This window comes from Fusarium subglutinans (genome assembly GCF_013396075.1).
Source record: "Fusarium subglutinans strain NRRL 66333 chromosome Unknown NRRL66333_c0000119, whole genome shotgun sequence".
NCBI classification, from domain to species: Eukaryota; Fungi; Ascomycota; class Sordariomycetes; order Hypocreales; family Nectriaceae; genus Fusarium; species Fusarium subglutinans.
In genome coordinates this window covers 64,218-91,963 of record NW_023502182.1, presented here as the reverse complement: position 1 = coordinate 91,963, position 27,746 = coordinate 64,218, and the positions used below count along the sequence as shown (strand labels likewise).

Here is a 27,746-nt window from a genome sequence, read left to right as displayed (position 1 = left end):
CCCGGGCGGAACCACCATTTTTGCAGCTTCAGTTGTGTCGTAGGAGGCGCCCCATCCAGTAGTTGATCTGGCAGAACCACAGGGTTAACGACGACTGTATAAGCCTGGACATTGCGATTTGAAAACATCATCTTATGCAAAGAATAGAAATGAAGTCAATGAATCTTTTGAAGAAGCATCTGAATCTATTTGTGAGGAGCATCGATGAAGAATCCGGCTTGTGCCTCAATTCCACATATGCCATGTACTTGACGGATCAATAGGGAGACCAATACCCGACGTTTCAGCATGTCATCACATGGAGATTCGTGCTTTCGTGAGAAGAAAGTATAGGCATAGATCCTAGCCCGTTACCTTTCTCTTAGACTCAATGTGTACAGAGATTACGGAGAGAAGTCCTGTAGTGCAGAATACCAAGGTATGTGGAAAACAAAGAGGAAGCAACGGGCTATCCTAGCAGAAAGATAATGAATCATGCCAGTAGCCTTGAGATTAGACTCTCCTACCGTTGATGACGAAGCGAGAACTGCCTCTGAAGCAACCGCATTCTATGATAGCTTCCCAATTCAACTTGAAAATTGGGATGTTTTAAAGGAGCTAACATGTCGATGAGTTGTGAAAGCAGAACAGAGGTAAGTAACCGAAACTGGCTACGGGCATAATTGTACATTTGAAATGCAATTGTGTTATTACTTGATATGAATACGTTGCATCATGGACCTTCTGTGACTGGCTTCTATATGCTCTGTGTCATGCCAGCAAGGTATATATATATATACTCTATATCGATACATCTTCTGATTCGTTGTCATCTTTCACTTTTGTAACGCCGCGCCTGAATACTCTAAACTGCCTAGGCCCAACATTCTCTTGGTTGATAGCCAAAGTTCAAAGGCCTCTAACTTGATCTCCACGCGCATGAAACCAACCCATGCAACAAACACCCGCACAGCATTGAGCGGCCAGAGGAATGATCCGTTTTGACCGATCTCTTCAAGCTTCTCGTGGAATACGGTCCTGGTGCAATATCGTGCGAGGATCATAAACGAACGGATGGGACCCTGCCGGGTCTGGAGGTTCTCGTCCAGGCTTCGGGTAAGATCATTTGTCTTGAGAATTAGAAGGATGATACGAGGTACGCGGCTAAGAAGCTGCACGAGGTCGACGATGAGACCCTCCTGCAGAGCACCGCTCATTGTCTTTTGCTCATCCGCTGTTCGAGTCTCGAGGATAGATCCAGACTTGCTCACAATACTGTAGTCTCGACCGGTGATTGCTGAAGCAAAGAGTGGGAAATCCTTGTCCTCTATACCGGCAACCTCATGTGCATATTTCTTCATTCGATCCATATCGCCATCAATAACCGCAAGCCACATTTTGGCGTATGATCTTCGCAAGGGGAGCTCGATGTCGCGGTAAAGACCATGATCATATAAAATCACGTCAAAGTTAGGACCTCGTCCAAGGCCCCGGCGGGCATTGTTCTTACGGATTGCAATATTGCCACCGTGAGGATCGCAGTGCAGGGGCGCACCATCACCGAAGATCATTTCGTTAAAGATACGCGCTAATGTGGCAGATACTTCATCTCGGTCAATTCCGTTCTTATCCAAATACTCCAGATCGTCGAGTCTGCTTCCCGCTTCGCAAGCCATAACAATAATTCGCTTCTTAGCCCAGATGACTTCGGGGATAATCAGGGGTAACTGTGAAATCTTGGCGAAGTGCTCTTTCATACGTCGGGCATTGTTGGCCTCTTCTTGGAAATCAAGTTCTTTAGGAAGAGAAACATCCATCTCAGAAGAGAGCCACTCAAGATCATATTCGGGAAAGAATCTTTTCAGGGTCGAAAATGTGTACCGGGTAAGCGCCAGATCCAGGGGTGCCCATGCTTCAAGCTCAGGATGTTGAACCTTGACCGCTACCTTCTGATTTGACCCCTTGATGGATGCCAGATGTACCTGAGCAAGAGAGGCAGCGCCAATTGGCTCAGGGGCGAAATCAGAGAAATAGTCCCAAAGCTCTTCTCCTGTATCTTTGCGAAACATATCCTCGATCGACTCAAGTGAAGATACAGGGCACTTGTCCTGCAGGGGAATGAACGTGTTTGTCCATTCGGATGGTAAAAGATAATTCATGGCGCTCTGGCGTGGTGATTAGTCCGATCGCTCGAGCCCCGAAGTTGGTGGAGGTCATACCAGATGCTGGCCGAGTTTGATAAAGATGCCGCCATTCTTTTCCAACACAACGAGGGTCCGTTCAGCGCATCGTTTGTGGCATGCCTTGAGCATACTCTCCTGTGCATCATGGTCCGCTGTCGTTTCTCTGGCGTTCAATGTTGTTCGGTAGCTGCTCATTGTGTTAGTTTCGGACCGCCTACACCCAAGGACGAGTAACCACATACTCGTTGATACACACAGCGAGCGCAACCGCGACTCTTCCTGTACGCTCTGCCGCCTCATAACTACTCTTGATGTCGTCGGTGAATGCAAGCGCGGTCGCGCCTACAGTACCAACACCAGCCGAGGCATATAACAGCGGTCGTTTAGGGCCGGACTTGTGACCATTGCCTTTCCTCGAGCCTCTCCGCGATGCGAACCCCCTTACGCTGAAATCTCGAAGGGGCTTACTTCGGACCAACTGACTTCTACAAGTCGAACAGGTCCATGATCGAGTGGCGATGCGGTTCGCAAAGGCCGAAACGGATAAGGCGTTCATCTGACTGCCGATGGACTTTTAAGAAGGAAAAATGATATGTAGTAAAATAGGATTGTTCATTCTTAGGGAAGAAAAGCTAGCAGGAAAGTAACAGAAACAGGTTGACACCGCAGAGGCCAGGCTTAAGGTAGGTAGGCTTAGTTAGGTAGATCAAGATCATGTCGTCAACCAAAATCAAGTCGACAGTTTTTTTGCTTGGGTGTGCCGATTCCGACAAACCTCCGTCCATCGAGCGCTCGGCTTGGGCCGGGTGCGATATTCGGGGGCGATTTACCTAGCCTAGCAGTATTTTCAAGAGGGGCACTAGCTACGTCATGTGACTGCGCGACCGCGACCGTAACGCGTTTAAGGTCACCCACCTCTTTACACGAGCACGCATCTCGAAAGTCCATCTTAAGTTGAGCTCCCTCCAACATTTACATCGATCGTATGGGTCCTTTTCAATTCATACAGATCGCCAAAACTTCACAGTCAGAAATATGATGTCTTTTTCTCCCGCACCCATTTTCTCCGGTTCTTGGGACCATCGCCCTGCTGTCTCATCGCCCCTCTCTTCTTCACCTGTGCGCGCATCATCGCCACTGTCACCAATTGACAGAAACGTGTGTCCGCAGCGTCAAATTCAATCTTCTCCTATCAAGCCCCCAAAGTTCAAATTTTCTTCGCGTCCCACTCGGCCAAACCCAGTGAACAAGAAGCGGGATGAGCTACACGAAGGAAGACGGAAGATCTTCTTCCAGAATGTGCGACAGAGCCGTGAAGACAAGGCCTGGCAACGTAGAGACATAGAGGGACAGGTAATGAGAGATCTCTTCATACATTATGAATGGCGCTGATTTAATCCCAGTTTCTAAAGACAAATTATCTTGCCGACCGAGGACAGCTGTCTCATGACGCTCCTGACACTACTGAGGCGGATATCGAGGACGCCATGACTTTTTACCAAGAGAAACCTTCCATTCCGGAGCAAGACGAGGATGAAACGATGATGGATGAGGAAGAGCAGCTCGAAGCGATGCTTGCATCCTATGAGGAACAGCAACAGCAGATGGCTTCTTCACAACGGCCACCCTCGCCTCCACTATCAGACGAAGACTATGATGATGTCTTCGCCGAGCTCATAGCGCAAGAACAATTCAAACAGAATAAGCCGCCCCGACCCCAGGACCAGATGGATACTTCTGGAGACATTGAGATGCAATAATGTTCTTTCTTCGTTCTTTCCTTTTACTCTTGCTATTTTTCTATTCAGAAACTTTGCTAGCTTGCTCGTTTGGCGTTGGGGTTAATCGGATCACCCAGGAAGGGGCATGGCGTTCAGGAATTGGCCAGTGGATATCGTCAGATGTGCACGCATATCATTTTGAGAAAGGGTATATATAGATGGCTTGGGGTCAATAACCAAGTTCTCTATCTACTGAGGGTTGCAGGCTTCATCTCCTGGATTGAGGGCATCTTGTGCCGACTGCATGTCTCCAACTAGATCGGAAGGGGGCGATCCTGCTGCTTGCATCTAGACAACTTGTCAGTGATATAGACTTCACCAGTGAGAATAACAGGCAGATGACTCATACCTTTTGCATCTTATCCACAATGAATTCACGGTCCGCCGCATTGGAATCCGAGTACGTCTTCTCTTCGAACTTGGCCACTATCTCTCGTACAATGGACTGTTGCTCCTCGTAGCGCTTCAAGTCATCCTTAGGTGTCGAGTCACGATTCTTGATAAGCCATTCAGGGAATTTCTCGTCGAGTTCCTTCATGGGCTCATATAGAATTTCCTTGTTAGTGAGCTGCTCCATCATGCCCATAAGCATTTTAGAGAATTCTTCCTCGCTCCCGTCGCCTCCCAGATCACCAAGGTCGCCCGAAGACAACTGCTTGAGCATCTCAGACATGAAGTCATCAGCGGATCCCGAGGCAGCAGCAGCTGTAGCTTGGTCCCCCGAAGCTTGCATGCGCTCCATAGTTCGCTTGATAGTATCTTGGAACGATGCATCCTCGGGTGGTGCTTGAGAAGAAGGCCCTTTGGAAGTGTTTGGAGGTGGCGCATCACCAGCACCTTCTGCCGCAGCGATGTGCTTGAAGATATCCTCAAACTGTGCTTGCATGTCAGGCTGTAATCGTATCAGCAATCATGTTCTCGTTTGTTTTGCTAGATGAAATAAAACGCACAGACTGCTCAAGTTCGCCTAGTAGGTCGGCCATACCAGCCTGGAGCTGCCTAGCAAATTCGTCTTCTGAGAACGCATCCTCAACTTCAGGTTGTTTGCCGGAAGCAGAGCCATTGGGAGCTTCTGGTTTAATGGAAGCAGCAGCAGCTCCAAGAGGCTTGGTTTGATCTAGCTTGACGGCAGAGAACTCTTCCAGCATATCTAAGAACAGTCAGCCGGGTTTCTTCGCAGCTCCATGCCTTCTCACGGACCATCTAAATCATCCAAGTCGTCCTCGTCCGGGTCTGGAACCTCGTCCATTTCATCAACAGTTATCGGGGCCTTTGAGGCTGGGGTTGGCAAAGCGTCAGTCTTCTCTGCTACAGCTTCTGTTGTGGCGACTGCTTCTTGGGGGACGGGCTGTTGCGGGGCAGCTTTGGGCGATAAGTCTTGAGGATTAGCATCATCAGGAGCGGTCTCTCCAGCAGAAACCTCGTGTGAAGCAGCATTTTGAGGCTTTGAATCTAAAGAGGGGATCGCTAGACTAGAGGCTGGAGTATGAGTGGTTGGAGCATCAGGCATGAGAGTATGAGATGAGGTAGCAGCATCAGCATCAGTCTCAGCCTCAGTCTTGAGGTCTGTGTTATCCTCATTTTCATCCTTTTTGTCCTCTTTCACCTCATCTTTCACGCCCTCTTTAGGAACCTCTTTGAGCCCCTCCGTGACCTCCTCCTTCAGGGCAACTTCTGTGTCTTTGTCCACGCCCATGATGATATCTGCCTCGTTTCCCGGTACTCGATCGCCCCCACTTCTGCCAAAGGAAGCGGATGAAGTGAGATTAATGATGAAAGTCAGCCACGTTCAGGCAATGCCTTATAAAAAAGGACAACGATGGCAGAAGGTCAATAGAGGGAAGTTTGGTGATGTAGGGACCAAGCCGTAAATAATTTTATACCTTGGTACGGAGTACGTGGGCAATCTAAGGGATCGATGCCCACCCGCTTCCAGCTTAACTTAATGACTGAGCCGAGGTGACCTATGATGCGGCGCTAGCAGGTTCGCACCTCAAGCGGGTTGCCTTCCATTTGATTAACAAGTGCCCCTCACCAAGGTACCTAAAGGATTCAGAAGGTCAACAAGCCGCAACAGCGCGATCAACCCCCGGACTAGGCGTGAGGCCCTGGGTATTTAGGTGACCACTTAGCGGGGTTTATCCATGCCCCCCCAACTGGCGTCTTTTCAACCAACGACAACAGGTTCTGGCCTGTGCATCGAATCATCAACAAGACGTCGTTTCGTGAATCGTACCTCGGGCACGATTGCGCAAACGATAGGTCCCGCCTTCGAGCTGACTTTCGATTTGTTTCTTTTCGTGTCAGATATATATTTTCACTCTGAAGCATTTTCATCACCCAGCAACCCGAAAGCTTAGCCGTTGGAGCTGTGCAAGGCCAGTCACTGTTTCTTCTGCCGCAACTCGCGTCGCACCCAGCTTTCCGATCTCACGCGATTCTCGACAATCCTTTCTTCTCATATTCTTTCGCCTGCAAACCTTGCCACCCTCGTCCCACCTCTGGTAGCCATCGTTGAACGACGGGATCATGGCGCTTTGCCAGAACCGATTACAAGAGGAGAGGTGAGATTTGTAATGCACAGTCCACGGACTTGACTGAAATCTCAATAGGAAGCAGTGGCGACGAGACCATCCTTTCGGGTTCTATGCCAAGCCACAGCGTACTAAAGAAGGTGTACTCGATGTCAAAAATTGGGAATGCGGAATCCCTGGCAAAGACAACACAATTTGGTCTGGCGGACTCTTCAAGCTGACCATTGCTTTCCCTGATGGTAAGTTCCTACACCACACGATATTGATTGGACGGCGCTAATACTTGTTCAACATAGAGTACCCTACAAAGCCTCCCAAGTGTAATGCCCTCTCGACCACGATGTGTGAAGGCCGCCTTGCTAATATAAACATAGGCAAATTTGTCCCCCCGCTGTTCCACCCCAATGTGTACCCTTCAGGAACTGTCTGCCTGTCCATTCTCAACGAAGAGGAGGCCTGGAAGCCTGCGATTACCGTCAAACAAATACTTCTCGGTATCCAGGACCTTCTCAACGACCCCAACCCCGAGTCACCTGCCCAAGCAGAGGCATACAATCTCTTCAAGAGAGATCGTGCCGAGTACGAGAAGCGAGTTCGCCGTACGGTTCGCGAGAACCCCACACCTTAATGAAACGTTCGGAGGCGTTGAGAAAGAAGAGACCTTTTAGACCAAAATTTTCTTTGTAAGGCACCTCAGGCTACGGCGTTTATAGGGAAATACCAAGGCGGAAAGTTACTCAGAGTCTATGGAGTAGACTCTACGCATTACGGAAGCATGCTATATATCATAGTATGATAAGAAGAGCTTGACAATACAGCAGGAGATAGGTTCTAGCGCAACGTCATCAAAATCCTTTTTATACTGGGGAACGAGTAGGCTGTTCGCTACGATAGTGCGCTTTTTTGAAATTCGCTAAAGTCTTCTTTTCGTAAAGAAACCATTTGTCTCGGGACTGTCGAAGAGCCACCACCCTTGTCGATCCGTATTTCTTGGGTCTTCACCGGCGAGTGAATCACTTGCGGCTGCGTTGTCGGGATATGCCCGACCCACTCGGTTACGTCGTGTTGTCTCGCGTGTGAAGCTGTCGTCGGAAAGGTTTGATGGGGAGTTGATATGTGAAAGCTAGAGTAATGTAGGTGATGGGGCTGCCTTATGTATGTTTTGGAGAGCAGTTTCTTCTTTTGAATAAAGGATTTCGTGTGTCCTGATGTATATACGTTGATCTTCATCATCAGTGACATATTCATAAGGTAAGGTAGTTTCTAATATTAACTTCATCAGAGCCTGTTAACTTTGGTCTTGTGACGTGACAATCAAGAGCCGCATGTAAGCTGTGCATGTTCCCCTTATCAAGTACTAACATAAGTCAAAGTTTATTCAGATTATGTAAACTGGGCCGGGAACGGGGATGAACTACTTCCTGCTGCCAATTAAGTCTGCTGAATTACAAGCCGAAATCGGCCGGGAGATTTACTCACACCTCAAAAATATTTTGGCCTGGCTTGGCTTGACATGATTGTGCCGGAGAAGCGCAAAGCCGTTATCTATCAGTGGACATATTCTTCCGTCCACTTACAAGCGAGGAAGATGGAGACTTGATCTCAGTTGAAGTAAACGAGTTGAGCTGTCAAGATCCTCACAGCACAAATGAATTGGCCCGGCAGCTTCACTCATGCTGGCAGGCTGGTCACTATGGTAGTGGGGAGATGCTCATCCGCGTCCGCAGCGGAGCAGTTGGTGGATAACCTTAACAAGTTGAAGACTTCCATATGATTTGTATCGGCCACGGCCGTTAACCGCTAATAACCCTTGCGGCTTTGATGTCTTGGTACTATCTGTTCTGGTACCCATGGAGGGTAGGTATCTTAGTACTTATCGCCTGTTCTGTGCCGGCGGAAGGAGTGTGGAGTTTCTTATGACTCCTCTTTTTTCTCTCGCCCGAACTAGGTATTGCTAAATATTAATCTTGCCTCGCCCTTTCTCTTCCTCCTACCATCCTTCTTCAAGCACTCCCCTTCGTGATACACACATAACGCGCGCATTTCCCAGCAACCGCTAACATGTGTGGTATCTTCGCCTGTCATCGGTACGCTCCCTTCCTTGCGAAATTGAACATGGATCCGTTTTGGTGGTTTGGAGGGGCATGAGGACCCCGCCATTAATTGGGATTGCAATTGAAATCACCCCGCGGTCGGAGGAGGAAAAGGAGAATCATGGCATCACTAACATTTTGCGTCCCTGCAGTCATCCTGACGTGGAAAAGTTCAAGCCCACGGCCTTGAAGCTTGCAAAGCAGTATGTATCACACTGGTCGACCAAGGCACAGCCCTTCAAATTAACCTGAATTATGCAGAATCCGTCACCGTGGCCCCGACTGGAGTAAGTAAAATCAACACCAATGCAGCAGCTCTCGCGGTCGCAAGTACTAAAGTAGAATGTTCAGGTGGAAGCGTGATTGCCAACCATACTAGTAAGCCCAATTGACTCTCAAAGCACAAAAGCTTCTGGTTCTGACCCTCTTGTTTAGTTCTCTGCCATGAGCGTCTCAGCATTGTCGGTGTTGGTGAGTCAAAAGTCTTGCATCTAGACGCCAGCTTTAGCTAACGGTTATTCCTCCAGAGTCTGGAGCCCAGCCCCTGACCAACGCGGACGACAGCATCATCCTTGCTGTCAACGGTGAGATCTACAACCATCGTCACATTCGAAAGAACCTCAAGGAGCAATACCACTTCAAGACCACATCTGATTGCGAAGTTATCATTCCCTTGGTAAGAGGACTAATTCACAGATAGCTTAAGGAAGAATAACAGGCTCACAATGGATTTCCTGCAGTACACCGAGTTTGATACCGATTGCCCAAACCACCTCGATGGCATGTTCTCTTTTGTCCTCTACGACAAGAAGCAAGATCGTACAATTGCGGCCCGCGACCCTATTGGTATCACCACCTTCTACCAGGGCTGGTCCTCCAAGGAACCCGGAACTGTATACTTCGCCTCCGAGCTTAAGTGCTTGCATAGCGTTTGTGACAAGATCGTTGCCTTCCCCCCCGGCCACGTTTACGACTCCAAGACTGGCGAGACGACTCGCTACTTTAACCCTTCTTGGTGGGACCCTAAGAAGGTTCCCAGCAACCCCGTCGATTACAAGGTTCTCCGACATGCTCTCGAGAAAGCTGTCCGAAAGCGACTGATGGCTGAAGTCCCCTTCGGAGTTCTCCTTTCTGGTGGCCTTGACTCGAGTCTGACAGCATCTATCGCTCAGCGTGAGGTGACCAGACTTAGAAAACAGGCCCTGGAGGCTAACGGCAACGTTCTCCCTGTCGAAAACCCTGACACTGGTGAGGGCCTCGTTGGCGTTGACGATGACGATCACCTCGATACTCTGACATACCTCCCCCAGCTCAACTCCTTCTCCATCGGATTGCCTGGTTCTCCGGACAACAAGGCCGCACTTGAGGTCGCCAAGTTCCTTGGTACCAAGCATCACGTCATGACCTTCACCATCGAGGATGGCCTCAACGCTCTTTCAGATGTTATCTTTCACCTTGAGACCTACGATGTCACTACCATCCGAGCCTCCACCCCCATGTATCTCTTGTCACGAAAGATCAAGGCTATGGGTATCAAGATGGTTCTGAGTGGAGAGGGAAGTGACGAGATCTTCGGTGGCTACCTGTATTTCCACGCTGCCCCTGATAAGGAGGCTTTCCACGAGGAGACAGTTCGCCGTGTTAAGAACCTGCACTTGGCTGATTGCCTGCGAGCTAACAAGTCCACTTCTGCTTGGGGCCTTGAAGCTCGTGTTCCCTTCCTCGATAAGGAGGTAAGTTCAGCTCTATTGCATTAGTTGTTCCCCAGAAACTAAGAGTGATAATAGTTCCTTGAAACATCGATGAACATCGATCCTCAAGAGAAGATGATCACCAAGGACAGACTTGAGAAGTACATCATTCGCAAGGCTTTCGACACCTCGGACGAGCCTGACGAACAGCCCTATCTCCCTGATAACATCCTCTGGCGACAGAAGGAACAGTTCTCTGATGGTGTCGGCTACGGTTGGATCGATGCTCTCAAGGACAATGCCGAGAAGCAGGTGACAGACGAGATGATGAAGAACCCCAAGCCTGAGTGGGGTAACGATGTCCCCGATACCAAGGAGGCGTATGTTGATACCGGTTTCGTGCAGTTGGATGAGACTAACAATGAATAGTTACTGGTATCGATGCATGTTTGATGAGCACTTCCCCCCTCACTGCGCGTCGACCGTCATGCGCTGGACTCCCACTTGGTCCAAGCAGACTGACCCCAGTGGCCGGTACGTAAATTCTCTAACCCCAGAGCTGGATGGTCGGTGGCCCGAAAGGAAACACGCTTGCTAATGTCTAGTTGCAGAGCCATTTCCACTCACAACGCCAAATATGATAACGCGGCTTAATGATATAGCGAATCGAGCAAACATCAAGCACAGCAAGCTTGCTTGCCTCATTGTAACTTACACTACCATACAAGAGATGTCTGACCTAAAGGAGTATGAAGTGTATGTCTTGGGTGTTGTTCTCCTGGAAGAAGAGAAAAGGCGTCTTGGATCTTGCTTACCAACAAACCTCGGAATGATGATGGGAAAAGGTACGGAAAGATAGGGACTTGGGAAAGAAAATAAAAGACAAAAGTTCTAGAAACAAGGGATCGCATCGTTTGCGTAGGTAGTTCAAGCGTCGGTGAATGGTCGGTTTCACAGCAGTTTGAAACTGGCAGCAGGTGCAATGTGTCGTCCTAATTTGTCTATGCATGAAGGGTCCTGACGTGAAATGGTTGGAAAGAGGGTGTGGCCAACGGACCAATAGATGAGAATGAAGCCGGACATGGACACGTCGAGTTCGGCCTTCAATTTACGGGTTTATCAGACAACTTCTTTAACTTCTTTGGTATACCTCAGGAAGTACCTCAACCTCCTTGCATTTTACCAAACTGGGTCTGAGGTGTTGTTTCAGCTGCTAGTAGTGGTCAGTCAGTGATGGAGTCACATGAGTTGTTAGTTGTTAGTCTCTGAGCTGTTCATGCGTTGACAACATGCAAACTGAATAAGGGATATCCATGGATGGACATGACGATGAAGGACTTGTTGGGCATCGAGATGATTGCACCCAATGGCATCTGTAATGAAGCCTGAAATCGGGAGGATCAGGCAATAACTACCAACCTAGGTCGTGGAGGGATTTGAGGCTGCGATCATGGATGGTCTGTCTGGTCTGTCACTCGGGAAATGGATGTGGCCTATCATCCAATTGACTTTCTCTCCCTCCTCTTGACCAACTCGCTTCTCGCTTCTCGCTTCGTTGCCATCGTTCATTACCCCTCCACGTGGGCCCTGGCTCTGGGGGATATTGCTTAAATTAATTACATGATCTCCAGCTAAAGGCTGCCTTTTTATCACCCGGCCAAGTGACAATGTGACACAGTCCCGACATCAGCCGACTTGGGCTACCCATGTGCAAATTCCTTGCTATGCGCCGCACAGGGCGTTTTCAGAGCCTAGCACACAAGAGCTTCCCTAGCTGTGGGCTGAGCCCGAGCTGCTTCCAGCGGGGTTCCCCAACAAGAAAACCCTGTGTAGGAGATCGGCCCTGTGTGAGTCTTGGATCCCAAGTATTTTCTGCTAGGTAAGGTACCTAGGCTCCATCATCTCCCTCCCACTCTCCTACCTACCCCGTTCGTTTCTCTCACATCTCTGTCGAAATTCCAACTTCACTTTCATCACAACTTTCCTTTGAGACTTATATCTTCCGATACCATCCACCGCAACTATGTCTGTCCCTGCCTTCTCCGACATTGCCAAGCCGGCCAACGATGTATGCTCCTGTCTCCCCTCCGTCGTCTCGACATCTCTCATTTCGTTGTTTTGATTCCTTGGGCTTTGACAATATTGAGAATTGAGCTGTTCATTTTTCGCTCTTTCGGAACTTATATCATGGAGTGAATTGGAGCATCAGCCGCCAGACCTCCCATTGCATCGATCTGCTCTGCATGACCAGATGTTACTACAAATTCTTGACGTTGATGAGCTCTGCTAACTCTTGCGCCGTTTATAGCTCCTCAACAAGGATTTCTACCATCTCTCTGCCACGACCTTCGAGTTCAAGGACACCGCCCCCAATGGTGTTGCTTTCAAGGTTACCGGCAAGTCGAGCCACGAGAAGGCTACCTCTGCTGCTGTAAGCATTCCCACTTCCGCAAACTCAATGGCAAGCCGTTGTTCCTCGGGGGTTCGGAAGCTAGTGTTCGGTCAACCGCGGCTTTTGGTGCTGTTGACCAACTCGATTCACATCTTCATCACAAACGAGCTCTTATCGAAACGAGAAAACGGCCTTGCTTTTGGGATGGATTTTTTCTCTGCCTTCGGGTTACTGACTTTAGTCTTCAGATTGAGGGAAAATACACCGACAAGCCCACCGGTACGACATCATCATCTTTTTCTTCAACACCTTCTTCGCTTTCACCATCTCTGTCTCCACCACCCAAACCCAAACTCCGCCGCAAACAGAATCCCCCCTCTCTCAGCGTCTCGCGAATCCTCGGGCATAACTCAGGCTGCCCGGTCGGATTTGCGACGTTTCTCCAACCTGGCTATGCTCAGCTGCTAATATTCTATTCCCGCACAGGCCTGACCCTTACCCAGACCTGGAACACCGCCAATGCTCTCGACACCAAGATCGAGGTCGCCGACTCCCTCGCCAAGGGCCTCAAGCTTGAGGGTCTCTTCAACTTCCTCCCTGCTACCGCCGCTAAGGGAGCCAAGTTCAACCTCCATTTTAAGCAACCCGGTTTCCACGGCCGTGCCTTCTTCGATCTCCTCAAGGGCCCTGTTGCCAACGTCGACGCCGTTGTCGGCCACGAGGGTTTCCTGGCTGGTGCCTCCGCTGGCTATGATGCTAACAAGGCTGCTCTGACCGCCTACAGCGCTGCTGTTGGCTACGCTGCTCCCCAGTACAGCGCTGCCATCACCGCTTCTGATAACCTCAGCGTCTTCGCTGCCTCTTACTACCACAAGGTCAACTCACAGGTCGAGGCTGGTGCCAAGGCTACCTGGAACTCAAAGACCGGCAACGCTGTCGGCCTTGAGGTTGCCAGCAAGTACCGCATCGACCCGGTCTCCTTCACCAAGGTTCGTACAACCAAATTCGGGGTGCTGTGGAAATGCGTGACTGACTCGGACTCCAAAACATAGGTCAAGATCAACGACCGTGGTATTGCTGCCCTTGCCTACAACGTCCTCCTCCGAGAGGGCGTCACCCTGGGTCTTGGCGGCTCTTTCGACACCCAGAAGCTCGACCAGGCTACCCACAAGCTTGGTGCTAGCTTCACCTTCGAGGGCTAAATTTCTCTCAGAAGCATCGAATATCCCGATAGCAGAGAGCCTTCGTTAAAAAGATCCGCTCCAGAGCTGTTCTCCCCTCAGCAGCTCCTCGTACCTTTCAGGCTTGCATTGCGGTGGTCTCCGGGGATGTAGATTATGTTAAATAAAAAATCTCGAAGATGATACCATGGCAAGTTGTTTCTCGTATAGCCAAGGAATAGATTCCATCTATGAAGTGTTTTGAAGTAATGAGACCGTTTAAAATCTAGGGATGAGGAACGCAAAGCCTCATAATGACGCTTATTCTTCGGGAAAAACGCCCAGTCTTCCTGTCTGTGTGTATCCCTACTCAGGTCTTGTTCTTTTTGCGCTGCCCAATGCTCATGAACTGAATATATATAAGAGGCGCCAATATCGCAGTGGCGAGGATGCCCGATATTATGATAAAATGGCCTGTGGTGGTTGTCTGAGCCTCAAAGCCAATGTCATCGTCGCCCATTGCGCTCCTTTGCCTCCTATCTTTGCGCCGTTGGTCCTCTCTTCGATGTGTTCGTGTATGCCCCGCCTTGTCAAAGTGAGGAACATCATTCTGATGTCCAAAAGGGTCATCTCCAGGTCCCATTCCCCCATGGGTAGACTCGTGACTAAAAGGATCACCCCATGGGCTCCTCTGGCGACTATGCGATCCGCCTTGTTCATGTGCCGATGTGTTTCCACCGCCTGTACTCTCTTCATGAGCCTTGCGCCGCTTATCTGCCTGTTCTCCCCAGCCTCCGCTGCGGTAAAAGCTGGGCGGCGGACCGCGAAAAGTGCCTCTCCTGCGACTCAAACCTGACGGTGCGCGACCGCCAGGCTGATGAGAGTGGTAAGAGCCACGATGGGAGTGAGTTTGTGGTGGGTGGTGGTGCAAACGAAGGACATCGCGATCGTAGGCTGCTCGACGAGCCTTGTCAGACAGAACAGTATATGATTCGGAGATCAGGGAGAACGTCGAAGATGCGGTTGGATCAGATGGATTTGCATCGGGATGGTGGGTTTTTGAAAGAGAATAGAAAGACCTGGACTGTCAGCTTTCCGCGCTCCACAAGCGTCACAGGTAGGGGCAATACTTTTTAATTTCAGCAGGTGTTGCATCGTGCCTTATATTAAGCCTCTCGTAGTGATTCTTATGCGCGACCTCATCATGCCGCCCTCTTCGATGCTGAGCTCGCAACCCAATTGCGACGATGTTTGATGTCCGACACCGGAGCAGTTTATTGCTACATGTTGAAAGAATTGGCGCGGGGCGTAGGCTACAGAGGGACGAGGGACGCAACGGCATGCCGCATTACGGCCGAGGAAAGAGAATAACGAGGTAGGAAGGGTAGAGGAGAAATTAGAGGAGCTCCTTAGAAGTGTTGCAGAAGATTCGCGTAAGTGAGTGGGAGGCGTTCCTAGGTACTAACGTTCTTATTTTCGATGATGTAATCTCTGGAGGTAAATAGCATGCGTCAGGCGGGGTGATGCGCGTAGCGGGATGATTGATAGTAACCTGGGGGTGCCTTTGAGCGTGTTCATAGCTCAATGGTGACATCAAGATGCTGCAGGATAGAGTGCTTCTCAATCGACGTTGACTTTATATATTTCATTTCAGCAGCACATGTTTCAACTTTGATGCGATGGGAAACCTACGCACACTGCTCTCCCAATATCATAAGGCAATTCGGCATAGCCTTGACGTAGACTTGCTTTAAGGAAACGTAGGTAGGAACTAATGTTGGAAGAAGAAAAGGTCATTGCTGCAAGTATTTCGTATACCAATAAAAACAAACCAGACACTTGTTACACTAAGGTAGCCCATTAAAACACCATTAGCCCATAGCTGTACCCGATCAAGAAAGCCTGTAGATCAATGGCCAAATTTCCACCACGTTGTCTTTTTCTTGGGAGCCTCAACTTCCTCACCCTTGGGGCGCCTCAAGGGATGAGCCTCAGTGTTGAGCACCCACTCATCCAAGTTGATAACGCTGGGATCATCAAATGTGAGATAGAAGTACTTGATTGTTTCTGACATCCAGAATGTCTAGTGAAAGTTAGTGTTGGCCAATGATTTGAGAGCGAGCGCGACCTACCTCCATGTTATCACGCTTGTCGCTACCCTTCCTGTTAACGTCACTAATTGTAGCAAAAGCTTCTTGGGTCTCGGTCTGCTTGACGATGCCCTCCCACATGCGCCAAGCAGCAGTACGCCAGACATCGTCGCCTGTGATGCGCCACATGTAAAACACGCTCTCGATGGCCTCGGGGCGCAGGCGGTATTCCGAGTTTCTAACTCGAATGAAACCCTCGGGGAGCTTATCCTTCTTCTCGACAGGCTTGTCACTCCAGCGGCACTTGCTGGTGATGGACTCACAAGCTTCAAGCTGAGCGATTTCGGGCATAATATTGGTGGGGAACGCATCGTATGCCCAGACACAGCCAGCGGTGAGACGAGAGCCGAGATCAACAAAGTCGCTCCGAGAAAGGAGTTTGCCAGCCAGAGCATACGTACCACCGACAAAGCATGTCAAATGCTGCATCTCAGCGGTTAGCTCAGGCTTACTACCCTCTTCGCCCACCAAAACATTGCCAGACATCAGGATATCCAAGTCCTCAGGGTTACGAGGCTTATATAGAATATGCTTGACAGCGGTATCAAGTGCCTTGGTGGTCATTTCGACATATTCAGAATCCAGGCCACCCAACAAAGCATGCATCTTGGGCAGATATTCGTAGAGCGAATCTGCACCAGCGCCGAGGGTAAAGCGAGCTTCGTCAACTTTCTCATCGCGGTAGTTCATAACATGGGGCCACAAGCCAGGAATTTTGGTCTTGTCCTGGTTGCGGTAGAAGAACTGCTTAATGCGCTCAGTAGCATCGTAGTACTTGGGGTTGCCAGTGATCTGGGACAGTCGGGTAAACTCGAGGCACATTGAGCCTCCAGCAGCACCAGACATGGAGGCGTCCGCCTGCTGGGAGCCACTCTTGGCAGCCTTGAAATAGAGCCAGTGGGATGGCAATCGATTGGGAGTATCAAACGCCGCGTAAAGCATTTCGCCTAGCTCAATGGCCTTGCCGAGCAGGACAGCTTCGTCAGAGAGCTCGTAGGCGGAGAGGAGGCCGCCGAGATGACGGATAGCCACCTCGAACAGATTGAGGTAGTCGTCGCCAGTCCGCGACCAATCGATCATGGCGACAACATTGACCGCTTCCCTGAATTCATCCTTCATATCAAGAATCCACAAAGTATCGAGGGCATCGACGATTTGGGCAGCCCAACCAGAAAATGTCGTCTTTCCACGGAGGGTGACGGGTGCGAGCTCATCCCAGCCCCACGCATGCTTCTTGTAAGCTTCCCAGCTCTTGGTAAATGCTTGCTTGATGGCTGCTTTCCTAGCCGTGGTTTCGCTGTCTTCTTTATAGTCTTCGGTGCGCTCTTTCTGGACTCGTGGCAGTAGTTTAAACGTGCCGTTCGGTGGGCTCTTGATATCCTCAACTGGGTGGAAGATCTGTTGCTTGCTCCAGTCGTAGCTACTCGGAAGATAGTTGTATGTGCCAATTCTCACAGTACGATAGCGCTCGTAGGGGCGAAAGTTATGGATCAGGAACCATGTGATAGCGATGAAGAGAAAGAGGCTAACATAGCGACGACCTGGTCGTCCCTGAAATGTGGCTAACATGGTTATGATATGTGCATTACGGGGTGAAACGATTAGATGTCGAAATGATGTAGTTATCTCAACTGTTTAAAGGCAGACAGATAGGTGAAGAATAATTGGACCAAAGGAGCGACGTGAAGGGCGAACTAAGCATGAAGTAGAAAGCGAGCAATGGAAGCACCGCGTAGCGAACGTTAGGGAGGGAGAAGGAAAGAAGGAAGAGTCAAGGTAAGGTAGGTAATTTGCATGAGAAATATGTCATGTCACCTATCGACCTAAGTAGTAGTAATCAACCACAGTTCCAACCGACCTTGAGCTGCCTTAGGTAAAGTACCTACCTTGGGTAGGGAATGTCTTGTATCTCACTAAATAGATGTGCGGCGCAAGCGTGGAGGCTCGATAGAGAGACAAGAAGAGTAAGGGAGTGGCACTGGTCTTCCAGCTGTTAGTGGAAGCCAAGTCCGCCAATTCCAAGGGAGGAGGGGGGGTTACATATGCGCCTATAAGGGGGGAGGCTTGCGTTAGCTGTTTATAGCTTGTAGGTAAGGTCCTTAATGAGACACATACTACATAGGTAGGTACATACAACAAATCCTGAAAAATTCTCCAACTATAGCCTTATCGTGCTCACAATCGCTACCGTATGTAGCAATTCTCAATTGAATTCAAGGTCCATCCATACCTTAGACGCCCTGCCGTGTCTGCCCGTTGACAACAATCTACGACAAAGCCTGCCTGCCCCGACGGGACGGGACTGGGGGCAGGAGTGCGATCTCATAAGTACCCTTGTACCCAGGTAGATATCGGGATTTGGTGTAAAAGTCCAGGCCCCAATGGTTTGTCCCCCACCACAGCCGTTCACACTTGACAAGCAGGTCCGGATACTACAGACATTAACGTAAATCACAAGCCCCTGGGCCGTGACCCAATCTGTTTCCCCTGTACATAGAGTACTAGGTATTGGATGGCTGAACTGTCTCACACATCTGATTTTTCTATGGCTCTCCTCTTTAGAAGAGCAATGGTCCAGAAGAAAGCAACTTCCAATGTCCACATATGATATTGGCATACCTTAGGTATTTTGCGCACAGTAGGTTTCTGATTGAAGCCACAGTGGAGTGTCAACCTGGAATATGTCACCTTGTTCAGAAAGCCCATGGGATGCTTTTTTTCACATTCCATGAGCCATTCCTTGCCTCACAAGAACTCACCCCCCATATTGAAGACACTTATTCCTGCATGGGATGTTGAAGATCAAAAGAACGGCTCAAGTTTGTTATCTAGTTATCTGGTAAAGACTGACCAAGGCCAACTCAGAATTTCAACGTAGGGTGCGTGCCAAAACACCAAACAAGTGAGTGGTCCACGAGTTCTTCGATGTAGGGGTTTGCCAGTACGATATACATGGCGTTTCTTCCAACATCTCATCTTGTATGACGATATCTGATGGTAGTCTTTCCTTGCTGCCCACTTCTCAATAACACTTCTAATCACCACGTACGTCCCTTGACCCTTCCACTATTGCACTGCTCTCTCGAGATCAAGCAATCTGCACCTGCCGGGCCTACTGCGACCTTGTAAAGGCCGCCGTAGGTTGAGCCTCTGGCAATGCAAATCCTGTGTCTTTGGCCTGGCCTATCTAGCCGAGCGTCACCCATGAAACGGGCACGGCACGGTCTCCACAGAAATGGGCAGGTCTTTGAGGTGTCAGCCTTGCTGGGAAGACTTCACAGGAAGACAACAATGTGAACCGCCCTCCACGCTCAATGATCCGGCGGTGCTGACAAGTCGTGCAGCAGAGACCTCGGGATGCAAAATTGGAATCATCTACCCGTAGTGCTCATGCTGTCCTTCAGTCGTAGCCTCCTCCAATCTGACTATGAAATGCCGTGCTGACACTCTTCTCGTCATCGTCAAAGCGTCGTCCATACCCATTGCCCGGAACCATGCGTCCATTGCTCTCAACATACTGTTTGAGCCGATCACTTTGGCTATAGGAGACAGGCCGCATGCCTGTGACAGCGTCGTGGAGCCCCGCTCCAAGACTAACACCGCCCTGACCAACCCCTTTACCTCCGATGACACTAGAAGATGCATCCGTATATTCGGAGTTGGCCACACTCTCCCCTGCAATGCTTTCCGTAGCACGTCCGCGGCTCTTCCCGCCTCGGCCTGGGGCAGTGACCCCTGGAAGTCCAGGCCATTGATCAGGAGTGAAGCTCGAGAACATGGGGGGGAATGCGCTGCTAAGAGAGGCACCTCCAAATGCAGAGCCATGAACGGAAGACACATCGTCGGGGATGTAGGAGACCATGGAGCCTGCATCAAAGTCTCGGCCAGATGGAGGTGGGTTGAAGCGCCCTCCATTGGAATAGCTGCCGGCTCCGAACTGGGGTTGCTGATTCTTTTGACGATAGCTGACCTTGGGCCGGCTGAACTGGAGCAAGCATGCCTGCAGATTGGTCAACGGACCTTCGACGAAGCATTTGCGATCCTTGAAGTGGACAAGAAGATTGTGCCAAAGCTCGTGTTTGGACAGGACCTTGGGGTTGCCCAGAATGACGAGGCCATACTTGGCTCGAGTCAAGGCCACGTTCAAACGACGAGGGTCAGACAAAAACCCAATGCCTTGATTGTCGTTGGATCGAACACAGGATAGAACAATAAAATCCTTCTCACGGCCTTGGAACGCATCAACCGATGCGACCTCGACTTCCTTATAGTATTCCTTCTTGTAGGTTCCTGAATTCTGCATAGTAGTCACTATGTAGCTTCGCTGGCCTTCATATGGAGTGATAACGCCAATGTCAGCGGGCTTAACGCCGGCCTTAAAGAATCGAGTGACCGCCTTCTCAACATTAGATGCTTCCGTGCGGTTGAGGTATGAAGTTCCAGAGGCAGAAATCTCCTCGTGGCCCAGGTTAGACCAGAACATCATGGGCATCTCTGCGACGGGCCAAGGGAAGTCGACGTCCTTTCGAAGGCGATTCTCATGAGTGACACCGTTCTGCAAACTACCATCATAGAACATGTTGGAAGGGAACTCGGACAGGCAAGGGTGCATTCGGTATTGAATGTTGAGCCGGATAGGCGACAATTTCAGGTTGACCAAGCGCTCGAAAAGCGACTGGTTAAGGCCAGCCTTGGCCGCCTTCTTGTTCATAATAACAGGGCCAAGTTGCTTGTGATCACCAACGAGGACGACCTGCTTACATCCAAGAACAAGAGGGATCATGCACTCAGGCTCCGCCGACTGAGTCGATTCATCAATCAGAACATTTCGGAACTTCATCTTCGAAAGACGAGGGTCGCCAGCTCCCACACATGTGCAGCAGACGACGTCAGCGTTGTTGAGGATGTCTCGCTCAGCGATCTTGGTAAGCTGTTTGTACTTCTTCTCATCCTGGCTAGACAGCTCGCCAAGCTCGTTCTTCAGCTGGGAAAGTTTGACAAGCTCGCTGTTGTGCTCTGACATGCGCACCTGCTCATGAAGAGCTAAGAAACTGACAGATGATTCGACATCTTCGCGAGATTTGGCTGTGAGACGAACAACCTTGAGTCCTGTACGGTGAACACGCTCGCAGAGTTGATCGACGGCGACGTTGGAAGGCGCACATACAAGGACCTGGTTTCCGCTCATCTTGGCTAAGTGGTAAATGATGGTAGCCGACGTGACAGTCTTGCCAGTTCCAGGAGGACCTTGAATCAAGCTCAGAGGCTTTTGAAGAACTGCCTTGATGGCACCAACTTGACTTGGATTGAGATCAGGGAGACCAGGGGCAGACCACTTCTTAGGCAGGTTTGTCTTCATGACCTGTAGCTGGACCTCATGGCCAAGCAATGTGTGGAAAATGTAACCAGACACACTCATATCATCGACAGCAAATGTCTTCATTGCCAACTGCATGCGGTCGTAGGAAGTAGCTTTCCAAACGTAGTCTGCTGAGAAGTTGTGAGATAAGTCAGTGGGCACAAGTTTTTCGTTTCCAGTCTTGCGCAACTCTAGGGTGACCTCATCAGACTGGTTATTCGGGATCTTGATGACATAACCGACCCCTTCCCAAGGAGATCGCAGCTCGCCCTTGTAACGCAGGCGCATTTCATCACCAACAGCAAGTTTAACATCTCCGGATTCGATTTTGTGGAGGTTGAAGCTGACCAGATGCTTATTGTTCAAACCGTAGTCCCAGCGCACGAGGAGCCCATCTTCTGATTGCGCTTCCTTTAGTTTCTTGTCGTAGTCGGATTCCATTTTGACCAGAGGTCCAAAAATGTTTTGGTAGTGATAAGGATCGTCATAGTTTAGCAAGACAGGTTGAGGGTCGTCATCAATACTAGCTGCCTTCTCAAGATCAACCACTGTCGCCTTAGGCTCGATCTTCCACATCTCCTCCAATTTGGCAATCATATTGGGCGTAAGGTGGCGGGCTCGGAGCTGTTCGGAGTCGGAGGGGGTCGCGACAAGCCAAGGCAGAAAAGCTCGTTCTTCAATGAGGGGTTGCCATCGTGATGTATCCCAGTTCATGTCCTTGTTGGAGGTATTGGCGGCGCAAGGCTGGCGGCAGAGGAGGACGACAACAGTATCGGACTTTGCTGGAATAAAGCCCAGGAGAAAAGCATTTTTGGTTCCGCAGTTATAGCATTCGAGTACAGTATCACCCAGCGTAGACTCAGGGTGGAGTTGAACCTCTTTATGGCGAGCTCGAACAAGATGATTCACAATGTGGGTCGAGGTGCCGTTGCCTCTCGCACTACAAAACCATTTATTGCAGGTAAGACATTTGACAACACATCCTGGGGAGTGAATACCGCAATAACTAAAACCATGTCAGCCAGATCCAAATATCAAGGCAATAGATAAAACCTACGCGCAGGCATGGGCTGGGAGTTCTTTCTCTTCATCCTGGCCTTTTAGTTTGAGTCCCGTCAGTCCGTCGATCGGGACACTGTTGAGACTATCATTGTCGTCTTCTTCAAAAACCTCGGTCTGGTTATCATCATCATCGGCTCGGCGGCGGCCATTACGATCTTCATATTTGCCATAGAGTAAGCTCTCGTCAGGGTCGATCGTGGAAAGGTCATCGGCTCCAGCTTTGATGGCAGCAGCGGAGTCGGATATCAAATGATTCCCAACATGGGTGAAGGCGCCCTCCATGTTGGTGTTTTGTTTAAGTTGTTGGTGGCTCGTAGAGTTTTTCTGCACAAAGACTTATCAGCAGCTGAATGCCCCGCGTCAGGGCAAAGTAAGGGTAGCTGTGACGCAGTGGGCGATGGCAAGGTCCAATACGTTCCTCGACAGCGAGCGCGACTTACCTAGAGCTTTTATTCTTCCGGGAAGTGTCCGTATGGGAGGCCCAGGGTGGCTCGGATCGGATAGTAAAAGTGTTTGGAAGTTGCAAGTCGCTGGTAAGGCTCACATCATCGCGGGAACGAATGCGCCGGTACAAAGAATGGCCAGGCGGCGAGGTATATACTCGAAGTCAGGCGGGTTTGGCGAGTAGTAAGGATTGTCACAGAGCGCACGTCACAGAGTTTAGCGGCAAGAAATTATGCCTTTTGTTGAACAATTATATCCAGGTGAACGAACAGCTGGACCCTCTTTGCTAAGTGCAGTTGGTGGGACATTTTGCGCCCACGTGATGGTCGGTTTTCGTTATCAATGGATGTCCGCCTCGATAAGGAACTTTTTCTTGCTACTGACTTCTTGGGGGTAGCGTGCCTAAGATATCTAACTTAGAAATTTTATGCGTGTTGCAAAAGCTCAAGCATCACATTGTAAAAGCGGGCAGACGCCAAAACAATGATTGTAAGTTCTGATAGGACTATCTATGTTCTTTCTATGAATATTAACTCTATTGGCGTAGCGCAAACAAGCACGCCAAAGGCGCGATTACCTCTATCGACGTGCCCTTCTTCTGCGGGACGCTGAGATCAGCGAGAAACGAGCCAAATTGAGATCTTCTTTGGCTTCTGGCAAGCCTTTGGATCCTTCAATTGCCAACGACAAGTCACTTCGCAAAGACTACCAGTATGACGAATCGCGACCTGATCTCACCACCAACGAGCAGCTCGACCTGGACGACGAGTACGCTCAGCTTTCAGGCATTGTCGATCCTCGTGTTCTTGTGACGACTTCACGAGATCCCTCGGCTAGATTAGCAGCATTCGCCAAGGAGATCAGACTTCTACTTCCCACTGCCGTGCGCCTCAATCGCGGAAACCTCATCCTGCCCGATCTAGTACGCTCCGCTCAGTCAGCTGGCCTCTCCGACGTCGTCCTTCTCCACGAACACCGAGGCACCCCAACTGCTTTGACATTGTCGCATTTTCCGCACGGTCCAACAGTCTCATTCTCTCTTCACAACGTCGTTTTACGCCACGATATTCCTGGAAGCGTTCGAGGAACAGTGAGCGAATCGTATCCTCACCTCATATTCGATGGCTTTACGAGTCGCTTAGGTGAGCGTGTAGTGAAAGTACTGAAACATGTCTTTCCTCCCAGGGAAGCCATCACGAGCAAAAACAAGGTCGGCAACCGAGTCGTCACATTCAAGAACATCGAGGACAGCATTGAAGTTAGGCATCATGTTTTCGTGCGGACAGGATACGACAGCGTTGAGCTGGCTGAAGTCGGGCCACGGATGACAATGAGGGTATTCGAGATTCGGAACGGCACGCTTGACAACAAGGATGGCGACGTCGAATGGCACCTCACGCAATACACACGAACCGCCAAGAAGAAGAACTATTTATGAGAATGTCACACACGTCCCATAAGCATTCGATCCTATCGGAGATACCATGGTCACCTCTTGCCCGATCGAATTGAAACAGCTTCGTATCACAAGGCCTAGGCAGCCTCTGCACTACGGTCCGGGTAACTTGTTGAGTTGAAATATATCGTGACCAGGGACAACAAACGATCGCATAAAACACGTGATAAGATATTGGCGTTTTTGGAGTTTTTCGATGCAAAATTATGAGGCGGTGGTCTTGGGAAGATGGCGACTGTAGTGTTGGAAGAACTGACTTCGGCTACTAACAGTGGCAGATGTTTATTGGTTTATGGTGACCAGCATCAGCACTGAGGTGCGAAAGGTGACGAAAAAGACCCCAGGCAGATAAAGTCAAGCTGGGTCTTGTGGAGGCGAAATCCCCATGAAGCGAAACAGTTCTGTTTATTGTCCCGCAGCAGTTTCAAGTGGAGTCATGTCGGCTATCTATCGTCAAAACTACCTACCTATTTAGAACCAAGCCAGTGCCCTGGCGCTGTCAATAGCCTTTAACAATTCAGTCACCATTTCTTGACCATAAGGAAAGATCCGGAACAGAACACTGGCAATTTTCCATAAAATTAATCGTCCCTTGTGAGTTGTAAAGGGTATAAAATTGCTTAATAACGACATGTTGAGTGGCCTCGCCTGGTTCATTATAGCCTAGTCCTCTCCCCCGAATATTAGGTCCGGCGGACAAGGGAGATCAATGCTCAGCCTCAGTGGGCAGTTGGGGATTCGCATTCGCAGTTTGCACATAACCATAGCCTCAATAGCTGACGAGTAGTAATGGCTGGATGGCAGAGAGAGGGTCACCAACAAGACGAGACACCCAAAAGACCAGACCCTTGAGCTGGGTTTGTGTATTTCTGGAAACTTACCCATTGTTTCTTTTCCGTGTTTGGTTCGAATGAACACCCGCCACTTGCATACGCAGGCATCTAACGATTCTAGGTAGATCCGATACTGCCGGGGGGTTCAGTTTTAGGACCTTCATACATAAGCTGAATGAATTCCCTCTCGGTCAGCAATTGAAACCTGAACTTGAATGATTCATTCCGCCAGATATTAACGTCTAGTTGCCACATCAGCATTGATCAAGTTGGCGATCTCAATAAGCGAGGCTGTTTTCTGTTTGCTCATTTCTCTCGAGCCTGTTCAACCAGAAAAGATCAAGCTTTTCTAGACCCAAAAACCTGCCGGGGCACCTACGTCACGTTCGTACCCGTCCACTGAAGGACCCGTGCTCAAATCCACCAAAACTGCAAAAGTCCACAGGCGCCACTAAGTTCTGGCGCTCGGCCCCGGCCCATATTGTCCAATCCACGTTGATCTTAAGGCCAAGCCAAATTAAAGCTCGGTCGAGTAGCTTCATCTCATCATTTCTCACCACCACCACCAGCCGTTTATTAGTGCTTTTTGCTCCTCTCATCATCACCATCCATCCCCCGCCATTACTTCCTTGTTCGACTATAATTGATCACCATGTCCTACGATCAGTACAATCAGAATCCTTACCAGCAGGGCTCGGCTCAGGATAACTCCTATGGTTATGGTCAGGTACGCGCAGCCTTGCTGTCCCCTGTCCCTCATGAACTGACCACAATCATGCTGACCCGAACTCTTCAATTCACAGGCCAATCCTTATGCGCAAGACGCGCCAGCCCATGGTAATGACCAATATGAAATGCAGGATTATTCGCAACAGGCTACAGCTACTAGCTCAAGTCTTTCTCAGCAAGAATTCCTGAACCGTGTGCAGAAACTCCGCGATGAAATCAAGGGTCTGACCAACGACGTCGACTACATCGGCCAGCTCCACCAACGCACCCTCAGCAGTACCGACGGGTCCGCCAACCATGACCTCGAGCAGTATGTTTCTCAGACCCAGATCCGAAACACCGCTATCAAGGACGGCATCAAGGGACTCGAGCGCGATCTCGCAAAGACCAATGACAGCTCCCGTACCACAAAGAACACCCAGCTGCAATCCCTCAAGACCTTCTTTAAGTCAGAGCTCGACAAGTACCAGAGCATCGAGCGGGATTACCAGCAGCGCTATCGCGATCAGATTGCCCGTCAGTACCGTATCGTCAACCCCGATGCTTCCGAGCAAGAGGTTCAAGAAGCCGCCAGCGCCGACTGGGGCAACGAGGGTGTGTTCCAGACTGCTGTAAGTTATCCCCTCAGCGCCGACCAGCTACTGTCACGGGCATCATGGCTAATAAGAAACTCAGCTACGAACAAACCGTACCGGGCATGCAAGTTCCGTGCTCGGTAATGTTCGCGCTCGCCACAGTGAACTTCAGCGCATTGAGCAGACTCTTTCCGAGCTTGCCATCCTCTACCAGGAGCTCGCTACCATTGTCGAGCAGCAGGAGCCGGTCATCCAGGCAGCTGAAACTAATGCGATCAACACCGTCGATCACATGGAGAAGGGCAACGAGCAAGTCGAGGTGGCCAAGAAGCATGCCGCCAACCGTCGCAAGCTCAAGTGGTGGTGTGCCCTCGTCGTCCTGCTCATCATCATCGCTATTGCTGTGGGCGTCGGTGTTGGTGTTTCTGTGGCCAAAAACAACTAGAAGACGAAACGCGGATCATCCAGACTCCATTGCCGCTGTTATGATGCTGATGCTCTGCTTGTTTTGTTTCTTGTTTTTCCTTTCATAGATATCTCGACGACGCATTTGTGTTCCCCGTTTTTACGTTTTTACCCACAAGACCAGAGGATACGACACGTCTTTAATCTGTATACCGTCTCCCGTATTTAATCATTCTTCTTCCCTTTAGCACTGAAGCGTTAGGGGCCTTGTTGTTGGGGTCAGGGAGGAGAGGGTGGAGCTCACTCTGACTATTAATGAGAAACCCGGATTCATGTGAGCTTTAATCCTCAGATGGTATTTTTGCTTTGTTTCTGTCTGCTGGCGTTCTATCTTTTTTGCTTCTCTTGTACGATTACTGGTCCATCCAATTACAAGAGGAGAGGCAGACAGATGAGAGGAGTATAGCCATTATTGTATGTATATATGTATGTTGAAACACGATCCAGAAAACGTCATGGAGTGCTTGAGGCTATTGGAGTAGAGATTCCATGGTATTAATGACATGCCTTTGTAGGCTGTTCAATCATATCGGTCTTCATAGTGGTTTTGAGTACCAGATTCACAAACAAGTCATCGGACAGGCGTGACGAAAAAAATACGACTCATTTTCTTCTTCCAATGCACCGGTGCAACGATGTCCAAGCCTGCCTGAGTACCTGCCCTGCGTCCACCCTCAAAAATTCCCGATATGCGTAAGAGAAGCATAAGAGAAGCACTTATTATATACAGGTACAATTGGGTTCAACTGTGTGCATTATAGTTCCCAACTGCAGAGCATTGGACCTCACTTGCTGGTGAGGAAGCAGCTGGGTAAGCTCCCTCGGTGGACAGAGTGTGGTTATGTCCCGCGCTCCACCCT

General features: G+C 49.8%; 10 protein-coding genes across 10 annotated transcripts; 6 read left to right on the top strand and 4 right to left on the bottom strand.

Annotated features, from left to right (window-relative positions):
• Positions 1–815: 815 nt before the first annotated feature.
• FSUBG_8607 (aarF domain protein) lies at positions 816–2,718 on the bottom strand (the record flags this gene model as incomplete). The annotated part of the gene is made up of 3 exons (XM_036687032.1): positions 816–2,144; positions 2,199–2,349; positions 2,405–2,718. 3 exons carry the CDS (start codon positions 2,716–2,718, stop codon positions 816–818), a joined length of 1,794 nt encoding a protein of 597 aa, XP_036535919.1.
• Positions 2,719–3,197: 479 nt separating this feature from the next.
• Positions 3,198–3,922, top strand: FSUBG_8606 (uncharacterized protein; the record flags this gene model as incomplete). Its single annotated transcript, XM_036687031.1, has 2 exons — positions 3,198–3,515; positions 3,566–3,922. 2 exons carry the CDS (start codon positions 3,198–3,200, stop codon positions 3,920–3,922), a joined length of 675 nt encoding a protein of 224 aa, XP_036535918.1.
• Positions 3,923–4,132: 210 nt separating this feature from the next.
• FSUBG_8605 (peroxisomal biogenesis factor 19) lies at positions 4,133–5,639 on the bottom strand (the record flags this gene model as incomplete). The annotated part of the gene is made up of 4 exons (XM_036687030.1): positions 4,133–4,231; positions 4,293–4,835; positions 4,894–5,093; positions 5,144–5,639. 4 exons carry the CDS (start codon positions 5,637–5,639, stop codon positions 4,133–4,135), a joined length of 1,338 nt encoding a protein of 445 aa, XP_036535917.1.
• An 833-nt stretch (positions 5,640–6,472) lies between these two features.
• FSUBG_8604 (SUMO-conjugating enzyme ubc9) lies at positions 6,473–7,105 on the top strand (the record flags this gene model as incomplete). The annotated part of the gene is made up of 3 exons (XM_036687029.1): positions 6,473–6,507; positions 6,556–6,716; positions 6,774–7,105. 3 exons carry the CDS (start codon positions 6,473–6,475, stop codon positions 7,103–7,105), a joined length of 528 nt encoding a protein of 175 aa, XP_036535916.1.
• Positions 7,106–8,538: 1,433 nt separating this feature from the next.
• Positions 8,539–10,915, top strand: FSUBG_8603 (asparagine synthetase; the record flags this gene model as incomplete). The annotated part of the gene is made up of 9 exons (XM_036687028.1): positions 8,539–8,564; positions 8,723–8,773; positions 8,832–8,857; positions 9,006–9,041; positions 9,098–9,246; positions 9,311–10,303; positions 10,358–10,641; positions 10,691–10,795; positions 10,867–10,915. The coding sequence occupies 9 exons, from the start codon at positions 8,539–8,541 to the stop codon at positions 10,913–10,915; spliced, it is 1,719 nt and encodes a 572-aa protein (XP_036535915.1).
• A 1,369-nt stretch (positions 10,916–12,284) lies between these two features.
• Positions 12,285–13,855, top strand: FSUBG_8602 (outer mitochondrial membrane porin; the record flags this gene model as incomplete). Its single annotated transcript, XM_036687027.1, has 4 exons — positions 12,285–12,329; positions 12,570–12,692; positions 12,902–13,642; positions 13,706–13,855. 4 exons carry the CDS (start codon positions 12,285–12,287, stop codon positions 13,853–13,855), a joined length of 1,059 nt encoding a protein of 352 aa, XP_036535914.1.
• Positions 13,856–14,183: 328 nt separating this feature from the next.
• Positions 14,184–17,532, bottom strand: FSUBG_8601 (alpha-mannosidase IC (MNSIC); the record flags this gene model as incomplete). Its single annotated transcript, XM_036687026.1, has 3 exons — positions 14,184–14,892; positions 15,742–15,896; positions 15,946–17,532. The coding sequence occupies 3 exons, from the start codon at positions 17,530–17,532 to the stop codon at positions 14,184–14,186; spliced, it is 2,451 nt and encodes an 816-aa protein (XP_036535913.1).
• Positions 17,533–19,363: 1,831 nt separating this feature from the next.
• Positions 19,364–22,666, bottom strand: FSUBG_8600 (regulator-nonsense transcripts 1; the record flags this gene model as incomplete). Its single annotated transcript, XM_036687025.1, has 2 exons — positions 19,364–22,262; positions 22,380–22,666. The coding sequence occupies 2 exons, from the start codon at positions 22,664–22,666 to the stop codon at positions 19,364–19,366; spliced, it is 3,186 nt and encodes a 1,061-aa protein (XP_036535912.1).
• A 645-nt stretch (positions 22,667–23,311) lies between these two features.
• On the top strand, positions 23,312–24,266 carry FSUBG_8599 (u3 small nucleolar ribonucleoprotein imp4; the record flags this gene model as incomplete). Its single annotated transcript, XM_036687022.1, has 2 exons — positions 23,312–23,317; positions 23,376–24,266. 2 exons carry the CDS (start codon positions 23,312–23,314, stop codon positions 24,264–24,266), a joined length of 897 nt encoding a protein of 298 aa, XP_036535911.1.
• A 1,503-nt stretch (positions 24,267–25,769) lies between these two features.
• FSUBG_8598 (uncharacterized protein) lies at positions 25,770–26,866 on the top strand (the record flags this gene model as incomplete). The annotated part of the gene is made up of 3 exons (XM_036687021.1): positions 25,770–25,844; positions 25,921–26,457; positions 26,522–26,866. 3 exons carry the CDS (start codon positions 25,770–25,772, stop codon positions 26,864–26,866), a joined length of 957 nt encoding a protein of 318 aa, XP_036535910.1.
• Between the last annotated feature and the right edge of the window lie 880 nt (positions 26,867–27,746).